General features: G+C 45.8%; 1 protein-coding gene across 2 annotated transcripts in view; it reads right to left on the bottom strand.

Moving 5' to 3' along the window:
* The window catches only part of PRMT1 (protein arginine methyltransferase 1), a 30,373-nt gene that overhangs the window by 2,415 nt on the left and 7,097 nt on the right, over positions 1 to 20,861 (bottom strand). For both annotated transcript variants that reach the window (XM_053266375.1, XM_053266374.1), the window contains 7 exons: positions 13,480 to 13,581; positions 13,196 to 13,351; positions 12,204 to 12,267; positions 8,988 to 9,130; positions 5,984 to 6,071; positions 4,987 to 5,102; positions 230 to 380 (listed from right to left, as the gene is read on the bottom strand). In XM_053266375.1, coding sequence (XP_053122350.1) covers positions 230 to 380; positions 4,987 to 5,102; positions 5,984 to 6,071; positions 8,988 to 9,130; positions 12,204 to 12,267; positions 13,196 to 13,351; positions 13,480 to 13,581 — 820 coding nt within the window. The remainder of the gene's footprint in view (positions 1 to 229; positions 381 to 4,986; positions 5,103 to 5,983; positions 6,072 to 8,987; positions 9,131 to 12,203; positions 12,268 to 13,195; positions 13,352 to 13,479; positions 13,582 to 20,861) is intronic.

Below are 20,861 nucleotides of genomic sequence, written 5' to 3'. Positions count from 1 at the left end.
GCAACTTAGCTACCTGCTTGCCAAGAATAGCATACATCCCCCAGAAGCTCTGGCCAATAGCAGACCATTAATTAGCTATTAAGGAAGCAGATTTTTTAAATGGCAAGTTCCATGGTTTATCAGGCACCCTAAGTCCACCCCTCAACAGAGACACTCCAAAACTACACTCCCAGAGCACCCATCTACCTCCCCACCACCATCTCCTGCAAACCAAGGCTTTGTCTCTTACTGGTGGAGAATCCGGTGCGCTTGTGGCAACGGGTGAACTCTATGTTGAAGTAGGCTACCAAGGCGTGGATGTAGTCATTGCGTTTCACCTGGAGACAGAAGGGCGATGTGAAGGTGAGATCCTCCACCTTCACTGTGTAGATGTCTACCTCCTGTCCGTCAGTGGGAGAAGAGAAGAGAAGGGGGAAGAAAAAGGTGAATGTCAAGAGGAAAGACCCAGTAACTACAGGTTACTTATATGTAACTTTGGTCCTTCTAGTGTCCATCTGTTCTTTTATGCCAATGGGCTATGCGCCTGTGCAAAGACCTCGTCGGAACCTAACAAGTTCAATTCTCTTGATTTAGGTGGGAACTCCGCCACCAGCCACTATATGTGGCTGCGCTACTTCACATCCCCTCAGTCATGGAGTTCGCCTTCAGTAAATCCAGCAGGGAGAATGGAAGGGTGTGTAAAAGAACAGATGGCCACTAGAAGAACCAAAGTTACAGGTAAGCAACCTGTAGTTCTCCGACGTGGTTTCTGTCTTTACACCAATGGGCACACAACAAGCTAGTACCCAAGATGGAGGGAAAACCCAAACAGAAACATGGATGCACTCAGCAAGATGCATTTGTTTCAAAGAAACAAAGCACATCAACTGAAAATAGACTGCAGGACAGTCCTGCCAAATGTAGCATCATTCTGTACTCTGGCATCAATAGCATAATGACGAATAAAAGAATGGGGTGAAGCCCAAGTAGCTGCCTGACAAATAGTGTCTAACGGGACCGCACAATCAAAGGCAACAGAGGCCGCCATGGACCTAACTGAGTGTGACTTATAGTCCCAGGCAACTGTTTATTTGCCAAACTAGCAAAGGTCAATAGCTGAAACAATCCAGCTAGATAGGGACTGCGAAGAAATTTGCAAACCCTTGCGAGGCCCATCATACAGAACAAACAGAGAAGGAGTTTTTCTCCACTCTGCCAACCTTTGAACATAGAAAGATAATGCCCTCCAAATATCCAAACGATGCAATCTGCGTTCTGCATCAGACAAAGGGTTCTGAAAAAATACAGGTAAGGTAACTGGCAGGGAACAATGAAAGGCAGAAATAATTTCTGGAAGAAACTGAACATCCGGTTGGAGCACGACCTTATCCTTATGAAACTGAAGGTATGGCAAATCAACCCTCAGAGCTTGGAGTTCACTCACCCTCCTCACGGAGGTGATCGCCACTAAAAAGGCAACCTTCCACATAAGAAGGCAAGGATCAACCAAAGCCAACAACTCGGAGGTTGGGCGTAACAAACCACCTAGCACCACGGACAAATCCCAAGCACGCGACATTACGGGGTCATCCAGCAAAACATGTGAAAGCCCTTTCATAAACCTCTTCACCAGTGGATCCCTGAACCAGGAAACCCCAGTGACAGGCGAATGCTCCACAATAGCCACCAAATGTACTTGGAGAGAGGAGAGTTTCAAACCAGATTCTTTCAAAAACAAAAGATAAGCACAAACATTTTGAACAGACAAGTACATCAAACCTATTTTGAGTAGCAAAAACAAGAAAATGAGTCAATTTATGTCCATACGACATTCTTGTCGAAGGTTTCCTAGCCGCAATCAGAACATCTCTGAGTTTCAACGGGAAGATTTCCAGGCAGCCAGATGAAGAGACCGAATCTCTGGACGGAGCTCCTGACCCCTCTCCTGTGACAGAAGGTAAGGTAGTGACGGCAGGCGCACATAAGTTACCGCCAACCGTATCAGAGCCACAAACCAAGGCCTTCCTGGGCCACCAAGAGGCTATCAGGATGGCCCGGGAGTGGTCCTCCTTCAGCTTTCAAAGGACTCTTGGTAAGAGTGGGAATGGAGAAAAAAGGGAAACGAAGCAGTCCTTCCAAGACAGGACAAATGCATCCCCCAGAGAGTACCTCCCTCTCCCTACTCTTGAACAACAGAGGGCGCACTGGGCATTGCCCGGTGATGCAAAAACATCCAGAACCGGAACACTCCACATTGCAAACAAGTCTTGAAGCACGCCCCGAGCAAACATCCACTCGTGGGAAATAGTCTTCAGCCTGCTCAAAGTGAGTGCTTGAACATTCAGGTCCCCTTGAAGGCAGACTACATGTGGCATCACTGCATGTGCCATGCACCACAGCCATAGGTCGATGGAAAGGAACAGGAGGCTCCTCGAAGCCATGCCCCCTTGTTGATTTATATAGGCCTTCACTGTTGTATTGTCGGTCTGAACCGTCACCAAGCAACCCACAATTATGGGTAAAAACCCTTTGAGGGAGTAGAAGATGGCCATCAGTTCCAAATGATTTATATGCCGGCCCTTCTCTCTTGCAGCCCAATGGCTGCTCAAGCGAAGAACCCACCATGGAGGTGGCAAATGCAAGGGAGTGCTGAAGCCCAGATGACGGACCTCAACCCGCCAGGCAACAGCCTCGCACACTGCTTGAGGTGTGCGCGCCAAATGACCTGAATCCAAAAGGAGGTAAAAAATGTCAAGAAACCACCTCTGAACAATACGCATCTGGAGATGTGCATGCGGGAGCACGTAAGTGGTTGAAGCCATATGGCCTAACAGGCACTGCAGAGAGTGCAGGGTCTGTGGCCCTCCAGCCATGAAAACCAACGCCAGTCTTACAATTATCCTTATATGGGCCTCCGGGAGAAAAACCTTCTCCAAATGGGTGTCGAAAATCAGTCCTATAAAGTGTATTCTGCGGACTGGCTCCAACTGGGACTTCCTGAAGTTGACTTGCAAGCCCAGGTTCTCCAAAGTGTCTATGACTGCGTTGAGAGATTCCAAAGCAGCCCTTTTGGAATCTGCCAGGAAGAGCCAATCATCTAGATATGGCAGTATTTGTATTCCCTTCTCTTGCAGAAAAGCCACCACCGGGGCAAGGCACTTTGTGAAGACCCTTGAGGCTGTCGTCAGGCCAGATGGTAGGGCCTTGAACTGATAGGTGACCCCCCCCCATCTTGAACCGCAGAAAACAGCGATGCTGTGGGCATATGGAGATATGATAACATGTCTCTCGCAGGTCTAAGGAGACCATCCACATGTCCTGCTCCAACATAGCAATAGCAATAGCACTTACATTTATATACCGCTCTATAGCCGGAGCTCTCTAAGCGGTTTACAATGATTTAGCATATTGCCCCCAACATTCTGGGTACTCATTTTACCGACCTCGGAAGGATGGAAGGCTGAGTCAACCTTGAGCCCCTGGTCAGGATCGAACTTGTAACCTTCTGGTTACAGGGCGGCAGTTTTACCACTGTGCCACCAGGGCCAAAATGGTCGGCACTGACAACATACAGAACCGTTTGTAGACCATGAGCCTGTTCAGGCCCCTGAGATCTAATACAGGGCATTGGCTGCCATCCAGCTCTGGAATGATGAAGTACCGGGAGTAGAACCCAGAACTTGACACATTGGCGACCTTTTCGATCGCAACTTTCAAGAGGAGAGCAGAGAACTCCTCTTTTAGCATGGGGGCCGATGGTGTAGTCATGACTCCAGACAACGGTGGTGTGTGGTGAAACTCCAAAGCGTAACTTATGCGTATAATAGTGAGGACCCACTGATCTACAGTCACCTTGTCCCAATTTGCAGCAAAGGGAGCAAGGCAGGTCCAAAAGTCACTGCTTTTTTAAAATTTTATTTTTTAAAGTATTTGGTCGCTGCTTCTGAAAGGCAGGTTTACTGGCCTGGAAACCAGACTTATAATGAGGCTGGAATTTTTTAACACAAAAGGAACGCTCTGAAGAAGATTGTTGTTGTGGAGCGGCCTTAGCCTGTGGGTAGTAGACCACCTAGACTGTCTCTGTGGCTATCACAGACGTAGAGGATGTAGAGAAAGAGTAAGACATAGACTTAGCTGTACTCCTCAGCTTCTGTACTTTCTGCAAAGTCTCAGGGTGCTCAGGCACATTGCCCATTGGTGTAAAAGACAGAGACCACATCGAAGAATCCCCATTAACCGAACACTACAAAGGAAGAGATCTATTCTGTCCCATTGCTTCCCTAATTATACAGTACCAAAAGCACACCCAGGCTGGTCCCTCTTGCTTGCAGAAGCCACCAGTAGGTCATCACCCTTTTGTCCCACCTCTTAGAAGACTAATTTGCACAATCAAGGCCAGCGAGCATAACAACTAGAGGGGAACAGGTACATTGCCAAGAGCCCCTGCTGAGCAAGTACCTCCAGCAAGAAAACCCAAACTCTGAATACTCAGCGGAATTAGGGAGAGAGAAATTCACCTTCCCTTTAATTATTAAATGTGGACTGTAAACCTTATGGAGCCATTTAAAGTAGGCTGAAAAGAAGCCCAGCCCAAGAACCACTGACTAGACTTTCTTCTGGCTGCAACTTAGCTACCTGCTTGCCAAGAACAGCATACATTCCCCAGAAGCTCTGGCCAATAGCAGACCATTAAAATGGCAAGTTCCATGGTTTGTTAGGCACCCTATGTCCACCCCTTAACAGAGAGGCTTGGGCTGAAGGCTGCCTTAATGACAGAAGCATTGCAGCTGAGACTGCAAGGGCTGGAGATAATTGTCATCTCATCCCTCAGGGTCTCTATAGGAAATGCTGCTATTTCTTCATTGCGCTGGGCCTTGCAGTGTGCATGTACCCTCTAAAGGACAGGAAGGTGCACTGCATGGAAAACAGAGTGTGACCAATGGAGTCTTTTGTAGAATACTGGAAGCCACAGGAACTGGAGAGGTCATCCAGCAAAATAAGCCATACCTTGATGAGGCAGGCATTGGTGACCAACTGCTTCGGATCAACGACGTCCACCAAAGGCTCTTTGATTGCCACGTCTTTGATGCATGACATGTCAAAGCCGTATACATTCTCCCACCCTGCAGTAAGAGGTAGAGAAAGGGAGAGGGTGTCAGATCCTAGAAGGCCTTGGCAATCAACTGACTACCCTCACTCTTTAAAAAAAGGGCACACCACCCAAGCAGAGAAAACACTTCGCTCCCCAGGCAGACTGGACTAGGGTAGAAGTTCGCACTACCCTATGAAATTCAGGTAACCTTTGCGCCATTGATTGGTCTAGTTGGCCGCCTGCATGTCTGCCCCGTGCACTGCAGAAAATTCCGTGACCGGTTTGATGCTGCACACACTCTTCACCCAGAGAACTGGCTGGGTCCAGTGGACCAAACTGTCATCCCACGTGAACTAGGGGTCGACCCTGGGTCACTCAACATCCAAAATCATGGCTGGAAGGCACACGATATAGCCACTTTAATGAAAGTTGAGTCAGTCTAGGTCTGGGCAGTGCCTGGGAACCCCACATTGGCTGCTCTCGAAATCCACGATTTAAAAAAGAAAAGAAAAAACGAGTGGGATATTTTAAGACACCATACATCGCCTGTGGCTGTGCATGGCAGGGAGAAAATCCACTAACATGGGCAAGGTGTCTTTTAGGGAGGCTTATCTGCTGTTCTGGTTTTCACTGAAAACAACTCCAAATAAGCTTCCTGAGCACCCTGAGTCTCCCCAGAACACAGTATGAAAACCATTGGTACTGGAACATCCTATTAACAAGGAAAATGTTAGTTCCAACAAAGCTTGGAAGCTGGAGGCTTCAAGTGGCCCCTTAAGGGCACTGATACATACTCTCCTCATCCACTATTGTCCTCTTTGTTAGCAGAGGGGAGCCTCTACAGGAATTCCCAGAGACTCCTGGGCTTGGCCTTTCTCCTTGCAAACTGCGGTCATACCACTTGCTACTTACAGTGGATCTTGTAGTCTTTGTACTGCCGGTCTTCAATCGCTGTGATGTACAGAGTGGCACGGTCTGGAAATATGAGCCCATCAGGAGTCTGGGACAAGAACAGGAGATGGTGGTTGTTACTTTGGTCAGACTCACTGAAGCCTTACTTGCCCAGTGAAACCACCTGATCCACAGAACCCACAAGTTCTCCCTCTGGCAAACTCCAATGTTCTTCAACCTGTATCCCCAAAGCAGGTTGTCCTACCCAGTGCTGTGGCTGAGAATTAACACCCGGTGTGAAATACTGGGAGAGGAGGTGCCACAGTTCAGTCATCACACAATCCATCCTCTCCATTTTTATAGCCTATTTAGCAATATAGTTTTATGGCCTTATAGCCCTTACCAAGATCCTGGAATTCTAGGTAGTGGAGAATATCCTCTCTATACAACTGTCATGTTTGTAACCTTTGAGCACCTTTTTATGTCTTTAATGCATTTTATACTGGCACATTTTATGCCTATACTTATGCTGGTCTAAGACCATAACAAACTTTGATCTGATTTGACATCTGAATGATGAAAAGTGCCTATTTCCTCATTCTTTTTGCCATGTAAATGGTGTTGTGATTTTGTTGTTGTTAAGGAGTACAGGTGAAACTCGGAAAATTAGAATATCGTGCAAAAGTCCATTAATTTCAGTAATGCAAATTAAAAGGTGAAACTGATATATGAGACAGACGCATTACATGCAAAGCGAGATAAGTCAAGCCTTAATTTGTTATAATTGTGATGATCATGGCGTACAGCTCATGAAAACCCCAAATCCACAATCCCAGAAAATTAGAATATTACATGGAACCAAGAAGACAAGGATTCTAGAATAGAACAATATCGGACCTCTGAAAAGTATACAGTGTACTGTGCTTGACTGGCCAGCAAACTCGCCTGACCTGACCCCATAGAGAATCTATGGGGCATTGCCAAGAGAAGGATGAGAGACATGAGACCAAACAATGCAGAAGAGCTGAAGGCTGCTAATGAAGCATCCTGGTCTTCCATAATACCTCATCAGTGCCACAGGCTGATAGCATCCATGCCACGCCACATTGAGGCAGTAATTGCTGCAAAAGGGGCCCAAACCAAGTACTGAATACATATGCATGCTTATACTTTTCAGAGGTCCGATATTGTTCTATTCTACAATCCTTGTCTTCTTGGTTCCATGTAATATTCTAATTTTCTGGGATTGTGGATTTGGGGTTTTCATGAGCTGTACGCCATGATCATCACAATTATAACAAATTAAGGCTTGACTTATCTCGCTTTGCATGTAATGCGTCTGTCTCATATATCAGTTTCACCTTTTAATTTGCATTACTGAAATTAATGGACTTTTGCACGATATTCTAATTTTCTGAGTTTCACCTATATGTTGCATTTAAATTACAGACTACAATGGAGGGTGTACATTCAGCCCTGCAAAAGGCCTCTAAAGGTCTGAGGCCATTGTTTCATTTCACTTCATGAGAAAATTGCCTTTGGGAGCAGTGTTCCCTCTAACAGGGATTCCCAGATGTTGTTGGCTACAATTCCCAGAATTCCCAGCTGCAATAGCTTTTGCTTGGGGATTCTGGGAGTTGTAGACAACAACATCTGGGAATCCCTGTTAGAGGGAACAGTGTTTGGGAGTTCTAGTCCATCATCTGGGGACCCAAAGTTGGGAAACTCTACACTTACAGGAAGTGTAATTAAATTTTCACTGGGACAGTTTTGCTCCATGAATGGGGAGGTTCCATATCCCAAGAAGTCTGTTAAACATGATTCTCAAATAGCCAATTAAGAATAAGCTTGCCTTGTTACACCTAGTGCAGCATCCTGGTTCCCAACAGTGACCATTAGATACCTCTAAGGCCACAAGCAGGAAATGAGGCAACAGCCTTCTTGCATTAGTCCCAGTATCCGGTGCTCAGAGATATACTGCCTCTGAATAAGGACCCTCCATTTTGCTATCATTGCTGTTGACAGAGGCATCTTCCTTGAATAGATAGAGCACCACAGGGACCAGCTATTTGCAGTGCTGTGTACCTGGCAAGTTGTGTGGTACTCAAGGCATTTCAATGAATGAAATGACTCTGTATTATATGGAGGAGGGATTGTGAGATCTGGGTTTTGTCAAACAGGTATGATCATGTCCTAGCATGCTGCTATAGCACACTCTCTCCAGTGCTCTTTTGGGCCAAGAGGTTCACATCAATTTTGCCACCATGTGTCATGGACTGGGGAAGGGGATGTACAATGTCTGCATTCTGTCCATTATCAAAACATCAGGAAATGTGAATATGGGAGATCCTTGAATATCACAGGTTTAGCTTCTATAGTTTTGAACTTCCGCGGGCAACTTCATGGGACACGTTTAGTTATCATGAGATTTTTCAGTTGTAATTAAGAAGTTAAAGGGGAAATGCCTCTAACGTTTAAATCCACCAAACCCACAGATGAGCAGCCGGCACCACTTCTCAGCTGAGAAGCAGTTGCAGGGTTAGGCATTTAAAAGTTAAAAGGTTTATCCCCAAGCTCACAGCCACTTCCCAGCCACCATTTACATTGTTGGGGATTTAGAAGTTACTTAAAACCCAACCAGGCGAGAGAGAAACCATTTCTCGGCTACAAGGTGGCTTCTCTTTCACCTGGTTCGGATTTAAAAGTTAAGCTCCTTTAACTTTTAAATCCCCAATCTCAAGGATGAGCAGCGGGCACCGCGTCTCAGCTGTGGGGTTGGGGATTTAGAAGTTTAAATTAAATTCCTTTTAAAGATTTAAAAGGAATTGAACCCAGGAACCGAACCCCATTTTTTCAGGTTAGATTTAAGTTTTGAAAATCAAGATTTTAAGTTTCATAGTATTTTCATGGAAGGTTATCCCTGCGATATTCAAGGGTCTCCTGTATAAATCTCTTCCACTTTTTGAAGGTATCAGTTTGGACCAGGAGTTGCTTCTAAGACAATGGGACTGGGGCAGGGACTCACTAGCCACTTGTCCCGGGCGTAGATGACGGTGTTAAGCATGGACTCATAGAAGAGACAATAGCCCATCCACTCGCTGATAATTATGTCAACCTTCTCCACGGGCAGCTCTACCTCCTCCACTTTTCCCTTGATGATGGACACCACTTCAAGGGAGAAAAATAAAAGAGACAGATGATTGAGCATTCGACCCATAAGGAATGTGCAAACTAGCTGCAGCAACAGCAACTTCCCAATTTTAAGAGCAGTTTGTCAATGATAAAGCAGAGGTTCTCAGAGTGGCTCTCCCCAACCACAAGGACTACTTAGTATTGTTACTGTACCATAAGTAACAACTAGATAGTAGGTTCCTGCTCTGAGGAGCTTACAATCTAGAATTCAGCACAGAGGTGGCACAGACAGAGGGAGGAGAGAATAGACAATGGGAAAATGTGAATTCACTTTAACACCACAGGCTTGGTTACAGCAGGGGATAGGGACTAAAGTGGTGTCAAAAGGCCTCACAGGAAAGCTGGGTTTGGGGAAACAATCTAAAGGAAGAAAGAGAGGCAGCATCGCCATGGTGTTTTAGGGGGATTTCCAGGCATAAGAAGCAACACAGGAAAGAGAACAAAGCAGGAGACCTTTGGATTGCTGAGTATGGAGCTGGAGGAGCAAAGTTCAGAGATATATGAGGCTCAGATAGCAAAGAGGGTGCAAGGCCAAGGAGGGCTCTGAAGGCAAAGGGAGGAGTGTGTGCTGGACCTGGGAGCCAACTAGAAGCTGGCGCAGGGATCTCAAGCAGGGTATGACAGGTCAGAGTTAGAAGAGACGAATAATTTAGATGGCAGGAGAGAGGTGAGGGGCCCCGGCATGCAACTACGGAAGACCAGAGAGGAGAAAGTTGTAGCAGTCAAGGCTAGAGATGACAAGAGAACGAACCAGCACAAAGGAAGGACTGCAGACCAAAGCTTTTCTTGCATAATATAAAACACACAAGACATTTTTACCTGGAAGTGTGCAATCTTGCCTTTAGACTGAAGCACTGTTCAGACACTACACTCTATTCAGGTGTCTATACACATTTACATATTTTTGCATGAGTGACTGTATATGCATTTATTTTAGTGAACCTGGGTTGCAAGCCTCTTCAAATGCAGGATACAGATAGGAAGTGTGGCACTGAACATAGTACAATAACTGTACTTGTGTACACTGTACACAGACTGCATGTGTGTTGCACATAACATGTGAATAGTGCTTGAGGGTCAAAAGGGAAAACAGAGCAGAGTTACAGACAGCTGCAGTGGAAGACTGCAGATCTTCAAGAGACCACTAAGAGCAAAAGTAGTGTATAGCAAAGTCACAGGGCATACCGCTAACTACATTTACAGTGATGCGAGGAGCTGTCTTGTGCGATATCATCTCACAGGTCCCTTCCTGAAATGAAGAGGTGTGCACTATATCAGTGCCCTTCCCTGTAAGGGCCAGGGGCAGTCCCCATCGCCCCAAGTGTGGCTCCCCACCTAATGGTTTACTGGGACGGTGTGAAGCTTCAATCAAAGCTGAATACTCTGCACAGTCTACCTGGCACCACACAAAGGCAACTGTTACCATGCTGTACTCTGCCCAATGGTCTTTAAGGGAAAAACAGAACCCTCTTGAACCCCTGCACAGTGCTGCAAAGTGCAGCCCTTTCCAGAACTCCCCTCCTTGACCTCTTAAGAGAGGTCTCTCTTAAAGGGCCCTCCCAGCACTCAGTACTTGGCGGAATCTGTATGGTGGAGATGAAACATTGGCACCTTAAAGGTCAGTGGAGGGAAGTGTATCCTAAGCTGGGTTGCTCCACCCACCTGCTCCAAGACAGGGCCAATCAGAAGGTGGCTTGCCGTGGCCATGTGGGAGTGGCTACCCCTCGGCCTCCAACTTAGAGCTGGACTAGAGGGACTTTAAACTAGTCCATAACAGCCTTAGGGACTGTGTAGTAGATCAACACTCCAAACCACTGGATGAATGGCTAGAACACTCCCTGGGTATTTTGGCATTAGAGCACCCCTTAGGATTAGAATTGCTGGCTGGGACAGTGGAGAGGCCTGGAAGCAATGATGGGGGGAGTTTGTGCCCCAAGATGGAATTGGCGGGAACTCAACAAGAGGGCTGCCTCTTGCTACATTCCTTTGCCACCAGTCACCTGAGAAGGGTCTGAATGTGCACGTGAATCTCATCTGCCGTCTCTTCCCCTGGACCAGATCCTCCAGATGCGTGGGTATTTGGGGGGCTTTAGAGACTCACCCCATCAACTGGCATCTGTTAGTTGTGCCTGTACTGCCCGCTGGTGGTTTGTGTCGGCCCCGGCTGTCCATGCCTTTCCGGACTCTGATTTCAGGGTTGCCAAACCCCCGTACTTGGGAGTATTGGAAATGGAGATCCATGACCACTTGTTTGAGGGTTTATGTTTAGTTGAGGCCTTGTGGAAGGAGGGAGTCTCCTTTGGCTTCTTGGGATGGGCTCCAGTGGCGACAGCCCCTGCCGCAAGCTACTCCTCCCTGCAAACTGGAGTGGTGGCAGAGTCCTCAGAGAGACAGAGAGGGCTGCAATGGGGGTGAGCAGCCAGGCTGTAGAAGCCGCGGTGTGCTGTAGGAGAATCGTGGCTCCCCAGCACCTGAAGAATTGTGCTGCCACGCCTCTGTCTCCCTTCGCCCCAACTTACTGCTAATCCACACAAGGCAAGGCACAGGGGAGGGAGAAAGAGTCAAGTACGTTTGCACTGAACTAACTAAAGAGGCTCTTGCTTCGCGTGGGAGACAGCTAAAACTGGAGGCCGAGGGGGAAGCTCTTCCCACATGGCCATGGCAAGCCTTCTTCCGACTGGCCTCGTCTCGGAGCAGGTGGGAGGAGCAACCCACTGAGGGAGAACTGGCTCTCATATTAAACGTTTTTTGACAAAGTGGCCCCCAGTTGAAGAGTAGTGAAGATCATTGCCCTATATTGTCCAGTAGAGATCAAGGGAGTGTCTGTGCTTCACACAGTAGCTACTCACCTTGCACTAAGAACATTCCAACTGGAAACCAGAAAGGGATCCAAGGTTGCTACCAGGGAATGTCGGCTACATTTCACCTGCACAGAGAGCATCCCGCTACAGGGCATCAACTCCTGTCAGGGTGAACAGGTGAACAATGCAGACATTCAGAGGCCAGGACAGAAGTGGGGAGGGGAGGGGAAGAAAAGACAGGCACTCACCATGGTCGAGTTTGTTGGCTTTGACGATTTTGACGGCATAGTCTGAGATACTGGAGCACTCAATCTGTTAAAAGGGTGTCACAAAGAGAAAGAGGAGGAAAGAGTCTCATATGCCAGTACACCATAAGCAATGTTTTCCTCCCTTTTTCTACCCATGCAGCAAAGCATCTTATTCATGACCTCTCCCTGTCAAACCGTTTCAGTCAAACAATAAAAGGCCTTTTGCATAACAGAAGGTGGATCAACAAGGCCTCCAACATGGCCCTTGTTGATCAAGGGGCAAACAGATAGTTTTTTTTTGTTTTTTTTAAGTTTCATTCTTCACAGCTGTACAGGAAAAGGGTTGGACCTTATGACAGATGCAAGAATAAAAGGCTAGGTCAGGCCTAAGGGAGGGTGGGTGGGTGAGGAAATGGCAGCAGGGAGAAGTAGAAAGCGCCGGCCAGCCAGAGAAAGACTGGGACGGGGAGAACAGACTGGGGCTGAAGTGGAAGGGGGATGAAGATGGGGAGGAGAGACAGGGGCGCAGATGCTCTGCGCCAGATCAGCCAGTTTTCAATTATTACTCCCCCTCAGTTTTTTCAGCTTTTTTGTCTGTTCTGGAACCTAACCCCACATTTCCCATAGGCATAATGCCTCGTTACTTGCCATTTCATTACTTGCAGTAGTAGCTGAGGAATAGAATCCCTGCAAGTAATGGTGTTTGCTTGTATATTGAGAAAATCTCAACATATTAAATTTCCACAGTGTATCTCAACATTATTTCAAGCAGCCAAGTGGTTGAACTGAAATATTTGATGGTGGGAGAAGGACAGCAAATCAATAATGCTATACTGAAACTAATTCAAAGCTTTATGTGGAAAGAAGTTTAGAAATGGAAATTTTTTCCATGAAAAAAAATACAGGTATGGGAAAATTCTCTAGAAAATCTTCAAGCCCGCAGCTCTGTCACCCACCATCAAGATCAATACATCCATGGCCATTTCACTCACCCCAATGACCCGTTTGGCACCAGCCTTGGCTGCAAACATGCAAAGAATTCCAGTTCCACTGCCAACGTCAAGGACCACTTTGTCTTTGAAGAGGTGCCGGTTGTGAAACATGGAATTTCTGTAGGTCAGGGTGCGCACCTCATCTTTCAGCATCTCCTGAAGGGGGAAGCAAGGGCAGGAACGTATGTCAGCCAAGTTCTTCAGAACCTCCCAACCCCAAGGTTAAGAGTGGATTCAATGTCAAGGGGATTGTGCACAACCCATGCCCCAGCCAGCTCTTTCACCTCATGGATGCCAAAGTGAGCATAAGAATCAAAATAGTAATCCTTGGAGGTCATCTCCTCTGCCGTCGGCTTGGCGCTGCTTTCTGGTTGGGTGCATGAGACCTGGCAAAAAGACAGAGGCTGTTAAAGACTAGACAGGCCCCAAAGTTTCCAAAAAGTAACTTACAAAATCCTCTACCAAAGCCTTTTCACCACATCTTTATTTAGACAGCAGTATCCCAAGTGTTATAAAACCTTTTATTGTTCTTTGTTATTCTCACACATGTGCAAAAATGTCATCAAAATTAACTCAATTTTTGGAGGATTAACCCAGGGGTGCACAACTCAAATACCATGGTGGGCCAGAACTAACCATGACGTAGTTGGTGGGGGCAGAAGTCAATTTCCAGAAAATTATTACACTAAAATTATTTAAAATATTAATGAAAGCAGTTGTTAGTTACTTGTCAATTTCCCCGTCAAGGGACCCACAATTTTTAACCAAGGATATTGGCCAGAAAATAGGTCCTTCCCTGTTGCGTCTGTAGGGTACCTGGAGTATAAACATCCTAAAATAAATAAAACACAATTGACAGATTGTTCTCTGTCAATTGGGTTGCAAACTAATCTTTGATCAATGAATGCCATCATTAGGTTTTATGAATTAATATGTTATTAGTGAGACAGGAAAGGGAAAAAAAACACAGTTATGGTAGATGAATCTGCCTTAAAACCCAGAACAGCCAGATACCATTCCTCTGCAAAAAAAATAAAAATAAAAAAAATCTCATTCACCGATACCTTCTTGTTAAGCTCAAGGTCTGGATATTTGGACACATCTAACCAAGTAAGAGGTTTGTAATTCAAGGGAAGGATTTTACAAACTCTCTCATGGACTGGAAACATAATGCTCAACTTCTACCCCTTGGAATATTTCCAGTAGAATTTATACTACTAAAAAGTTGCACCTAACAGGCAATAAAAACCTCTGTGGGCACACAGGCTTCCCTAGGCACTGGATTTGATGAGAGGCTATTGAGCAGTACACCTTGGCAGCTGCCACAAGTAGTCAAAGCTAGGTCATTTAAACTCAGGCAGATTTCTGACACACTCCAAATATCAAACATCTGTAGTAAAGAAATGTCCTCCCCTAATCTGACTTGGGAACAGTAGAGATGGCAATAACCACAAGACCCTTTGTTCACTAAACTGGACATATGAAGCTGCCTTATACTGAGTTAGACCCCTGGTCTGTCTAGCTCAATACAGAATATACCAGGGCTGCACATATTCGGCCCTCCAGCTGTTGAACTACAACTCCCATCATTCCTATTGGCCACTGTGGATGATGGGGAGGTGTAGTCCAGCACCATTTGTATGGTTGAAGTTGTGCAGCCCTGGTATACACTGACTGGCAGAGGTTTTCTAGGTTCCATACACATTTTCCCAGCCTTAACTGGAAATGCCAGGGACGGGACTAGGAATGCAGGTTCTCCTACCCCCAAGCTATGGTTCCTCCCCAAATTCCAGAAACTCTGCATCTTTTATAGCAGACTGGCCCCTCCATTTTTCATAGGGGCACTAGTAAGCTTTCAATAAAGACTTGCATCCTCTTGCCTGCATAGCCAATGTGTTCTCATACTTTAGCTTCTTAGCAGCTGACTCTGATTTCTTCTAGTCATTGCTGCCATCCTTGACCAGTTCAGGTTCTACGGGAATAGACACTTTCAATTTACACCACCTGATTGGAAAAGGTTTCATCTCACTAACTAGTGCTTGGAACATCTGATTTATAACATCTATAGATGGACCTTCCGAAGCAGAAATAGAACAAAGCAAATGGAGCATAGTTCACAATTCCAGCTACTCATCCCTCTCATCTCAAGGACTGGAACCTATAGCCATAGGCACATTCAGATTCAGATTAGGAGCACCTTTCCTTTTGTGAATCATCCTGATATCAAACCATAAAGGTAAAGATATAAAAAAGGTTTGATAAAAAATGAAACAAACAATCGCCTGAACTGACTAGAACACAAATAAAAACTACAGTACAGTAGTTACATCATTAAATGAAATACAAACGAAGGCACCTTCAGTGGTCAAAGTCAGTAAGATCCCAAGAACCTTAAACCAAGTTTTGCACTGAACTCTTAAAAACTGTTTACCTGCAAGGTTCAATCTACAATCACTGAAGTACAATTTGGATAGAAAAACCTATTTTGCATGATCTAGTTTAGTGACTTTCACTACCTTTCAAGCAGGGGCCACTTCGGCAAAAAACCTTCAGTGCGAGAGCCATTCCCCACTGTGATGACCTCTGCACCGTACTGCACTTCTCTCAGGGCTGGGAGGGCCCTTTAAGAGAGACAAAGTCTCCTCTTAAGAGCTCTAGGAGGAAAGCACTGAGAAGGGCTACACTTCCCAGCACTCTGCACACACCTTCCAAGATGGTGCAGGGGCTCCATTTCCCTTAAAGCCCCACCGGCATTGGGCAAAGCACTGCAGAGAGAGAGAGAGAGAGAGAGAGAGAGAGAGAGAGAGAGAGAGAGAGAATGGTCGCCTCCGAATGGTGCCAGGGGACTGTGCAGAGTACTCAGCTTCAGCCCAAGCTTCGCACAGGCCCAAACAGACAGTTAGGAAACTGCCACTGGCTCCTGGGCCTTACAATGAAGAACACCGATCTAATTCTAAACCGGAGCCAATACCAGTGCAGAAATCTAGACGTGCATTGAAGTCTCCAGCCAGAACTATAAAAGAATAGGAAAAGACATTGGCTAAGTATTCAACAGTCTGATCCAACACCGCCAAACAGACTCCTCCTAGTATTTGGTGTTTCTAGGAGTTACATAGGGGATCACTATCACAAGGTGGAAAAGACTTAGCCAACCAAACCCGAGCCACCAAGAAAGGGCAACGAGAAAGCTCAGCCAATTCAAATTCAATTCTTAAGTTTTATGCTTACCAGATGGCTACCCCCACCACACATGCGTGAACACACACACCCCCATGCTCTATCCTAGTGGCTTATTCACTAGGAATGACCACATTTTGCACCCAGGGATGGGTAACAGACTCAACTGAAGTCTCCTGAACTTTTAATAAATCTAAAAATAAAATTCCCTCTTATGAACATTCCATCCAGCAACATTCCAAGGGAGGAGTGAAATATAACTCGAAGCTTCCAGGCAACCAGTACAGTAGGAATTGCCATTTGGCAATAGACTGGAACCTGGCTGCTTTAGAGTCCTGCTCTGCCAACTGCTGGTTTAACCTCTTTCAATCCATTTAGAGACATGCTTTCAATTATAGAGGTAGGAACAGAGGGATCAAGAAGGAGCCTCTCTCCTCAGTCCTGTTCTAACAGATAGAACCAGAATAAGACTGGATTCCTGCAAACTCTCTTTAAGGTCCAGTCCCCAGGACATTTTTGAAATTGCTCCTTTGTATTTCTATCAGTGGACATGGCACTAAAGGACCAAATTCCGTAATTCTGTTAATATGAGCAGATCCAGATAAAGTATTCCAGACAGCTGAGGTCCATCGAGTTCTGATAAAGCTTACTTCTGCACTGGCATGCATTCATCCCTCAATACAGACTATATGATTTTTGAAGGAAACACATTAACTGCCAAATGCAAGAGTTCAGTATACCAGGATTTGACAAATCCCATGTGTCAGGGAGCCATGGCACCTAGAAATTTAACTACAGCATCTAGTCTGGGAGATTCAGACACAGTTTTATTTAATACAATTTTCATTTGTCCCAGGCAGTCTCTTTCTGTCCCAAGTGTGTTATTCATAAAAGGGATAAAGAGAAGCCAATTTTGTCCTCTCTCTCCACAAAGTAGGTCATTAAATTTGGTAATTTTGTCAAGTGTCCATTGTCCAGCTCCTAGAGTCAAAGAAATTTGCCAAAGTCTGCAGAAAACAATGACTCAGGGGAACAGATTCTTCTTCCAGGATCTCACCTGGGAAATACTTTCTTGGACCAACCACCCAGACAGCAATGTGGTCCTTCAAATATTTAACTCTTTAAAAAAAACCCAACAGAGATAACCTTTGGCTTTCTTTAAACAAGCATTTCTGACTTGGCTAACAGAGTATAGCAACCATTTTTGTCCTTTCAGCAGCAGACTCTAAAGGAGATGTGTTTGCTGACTTGCTTTTGGTCGTTCTTCAGCTTCCCCTCTTGCTTCTCCATAATGCTTTCATGGGCAAATGAGTTAGTTCCCTTAGATCACCAGTATTATCAGAAGGAACAGCTAAATAGATTTAGGATAACCAGAGGTGTGCTGATTATATCCAGGCCAAACAGCAATTTGATGTGTATTATTTGAGGTTTTCTAAAAAACACAATTTCTAGGAAGTCAGGTGATAATTATTATTCAGAAACCCCTGAACTGTCTAAATTGGTTTTATTCCGTGCCTCATGAGGTTAATTAATGAGTCTATCAGCCAAATGGCCTGTCACTGAGCTGGCCAGTAAGCACAAAGATGGATCTTCTCCAATATCAGTAAAAAGCAGAATCTGGAGATTTAGTTTGCTCAGTTGTGGTCCTGATCCTGGCACATTATCAGACAGGCATCACTACGTGCATTCTATAGAAGAGCTGGATGTAACCTCTCCCAAGCAGTGTTCCCTCTAAGGAGTGCACATGCACACAAGTTTTTTGATGAGATCCACTCAGCTGAGATCCTGCTCAGGTTGAATCCAGAAGGCCCCACTCTGAATGCATGTGCACACACACTGCCTTGATACTGCCACCTAGAACAAAACTCATTCTGCGCACAGATGGAAAAAACAAATAGAGGGAACACTACTGTCCCAAGACCCTGAATTCCTCTTCCAAGGCTCTCTTTGACTCTAAAAGCAATTTACCTGAGTAAATATCAGGGGAATCCCTGTGAGGTGACCCTATTATCTTGGACAAAATGCCTATGTTCTAATACGCTGGATTGCTTCGACTGTAAGCAAGTCTTCATTCTGAAACTTCAAAGAAGACTTTTGCTTCCTACTGAAAATCAGAGTTCACTGCTCTATTAGGTCTCTCAAGACTATAATGCAATAGCCTCCACTATTAAAAATTAGAAACTCCAAAATACAGACATCACCACACATTTTGAAGGTCACAATAATATAATTGCAGGTACTCTACTATTACTGCTGTCATCCCATCTGTTATGTGTCAAAAGTACATAAGCAGAGTTGTGTAACTGGATGAAGGACAGAAAACAGAGGGTAGGTATAAGTGGAGAGTTTTCACAATGGAAGGAAATAAGAAGTGGGGCCCGCCAGGGATTTGTACTTGGTCTGGTGCTTTTTAATTTATTCATAAATGATCAGGAAGTTGGGGTAAGCAGCAAGCTGGCCAAATTTGCAGATGACACCAAACTATCAAGGGTAGTGAAATCCAAAACAGATTGTGAAGCAGTCCAAAACGATCTCTCCAAACTGGGTGAGTGGGCAACAAAATGGCAAATGCGCTTCAATGTTGGCAAGTGTAAAGTGATGCATGTTGAGGCAAAAAAAAAAACCAGCTTCACATATACACTGATGGGATCTGTGCTGCCAGTGACTGACCAGGAGAGGGATCATGGGAGTGTGGTGGACAGCTCTTGAAAGTGTCAACTCAGTACAAGGCAACTGTGAAAAAGGCCAATTCCATGTTAGGCATCATTAGGAAGGGGATTGAAAATTAAAATGCTAGTATTATAATGCCCTTATATAAAACTATGGTGCGGCCACACCTGGAGTACTGTGTACAATTCTGGTCACCACACCTAAAAGAGGACATTGTAGAACTAGAAAAGCTGCAGAGGAGGGCAACCAAGATGATCAGGGGCCTAGGGTACCTTCCTTATGAGGCAAGGCTACAACACCTGGGGCTTTTTAGTTTAGAAAAAAAGACGACTGTGGGGAGACATGATAGAAGTCTATAAAATAATGCATGGTGTGGAGAAAGTTGACAAGAGAAATTTTTCTCCCTCTCATATAATTCTAGAACCAGTAGTCATCCCATGAGATTTTGGATCAAAAAAAGAGAAGTACTTTTTTACACAACACATAATCAACTTGAGGGATTCTCTGCCACAAGATGTGGTGACAGCCAGCAACCTGGATAGCTTTTAAGAGGGGCTCAGATAAATTCATGGAGGAGAGGTCTATCAGCAGCTACTAGTCTGAGGGTTATAGGCCACCTCCAGCCTCAGAGGCACGATGCCTTTGAATACCAGTTGCAGGGGAGTAACAGCAGGAGAGAGGGCATGCCCTCAACTCCTGCCTGTGGGCTTCCCAGCAGCATCTAGTGGGACACTGTGTGAAACAGGATGCTGGACGAGATGGGCCTTGGGCCCGATCCAGAAGGGCTGTTCTTATGACTAAGCAAACAAGCAGGAACATACCCCGTTGCAAACAGCAAAGATGCTCTTTGGCATCTGTCATTTATCAGCTGGCCATAAGTGGCCATGGGCAAGAGCAAGCTCTCCAGGTTCCAGCAGTGGGATGGAAGAAAAAAACACTCAGGAGGTAAGAGTGTTACCTGAGATCTCTAGATCAAGGATTCACAATCCTGGGTCCTCAGATGCTCTTGAGCTACAATACCCACTATCACCAGCCACAGTGGCTTTTGGCGCCAAGGGTGTGCCAAAATGGGATTCAGCTGTCCAAATTGCTGGCACCTCCCTTTAAATTCAAGTGCTTACATAGGTCCTTTAAAGTGGAGGAGAGCAGATCTGTACCTGCTCCTCCTCCACTCATCGCCATCCCAGCTATGGCCACATACCAGCGGGGCGTCTCCCAGTTGCCCTTGCACAGTGAGGCACACACGGCCTCTGCACATGTGTGGAGGCCATTGGCTTGGTCAGCAACCATGCTGGCCACACAAATGGACAATGTGCATGCGCAGAGGCCATGTGTGCACCAGCGCTGCGCAGGGGCAGCAGGGGGCCGCCTTGCTGGTATGTGGGCATAGCTGCGGGTAGCGCTGGGATGGCAGCAATGGTGGTGAGTGGAGGAGGAGCAGGTACAGTCTTGCTTTGCTCCACTTTAAAGGGGCTGTGTAAGCCCTTAAAATTTAAAGGGAGGTGCCCACGATTTGGATAGCCAAATTGCGTTTCGGCACATCCCTATTTGGCACCGCCCGCCTTCATTTCCCTATGCTCGCTCTCACTAAGCTCTCCTGTTCAATTCTGAAAAGATGTGGGGGGTGGAAAGTGCGAGGAGAGGGCAACGTATGACACTGCAGCTATGACTTCAGTTCAGAAAATGGGACTAATTCACAGAAACATCTGGGTCTTCAGGGAGCAGGGGAGGCTGTTTGAATCTACCCAAGTACAGCTTCTGAAGAAAAGGCTGTAACCCACTGTCAAATTTGTGACTTTTAACCATCAGTCATGCCTTC

This window comes from Hemicordylus capensis, chromosome 6 (assembly GCF_027244095.1).
Source record: "Hemicordylus capensis ecotype Gifberg chromosome 6, rHemCap1.1.pri, whole genome shotgun sequence".
NCBI lineage: Eukaryota > Metazoa > Chordata > Lepidosauria > Squamata > Cordylidae > Hemicordylus > Hemicordylus capensis.
Note: the sequence above shows the minus strand (reverse complement) of the source record. Positions and strands in the feature narration are given on the sequence as shown.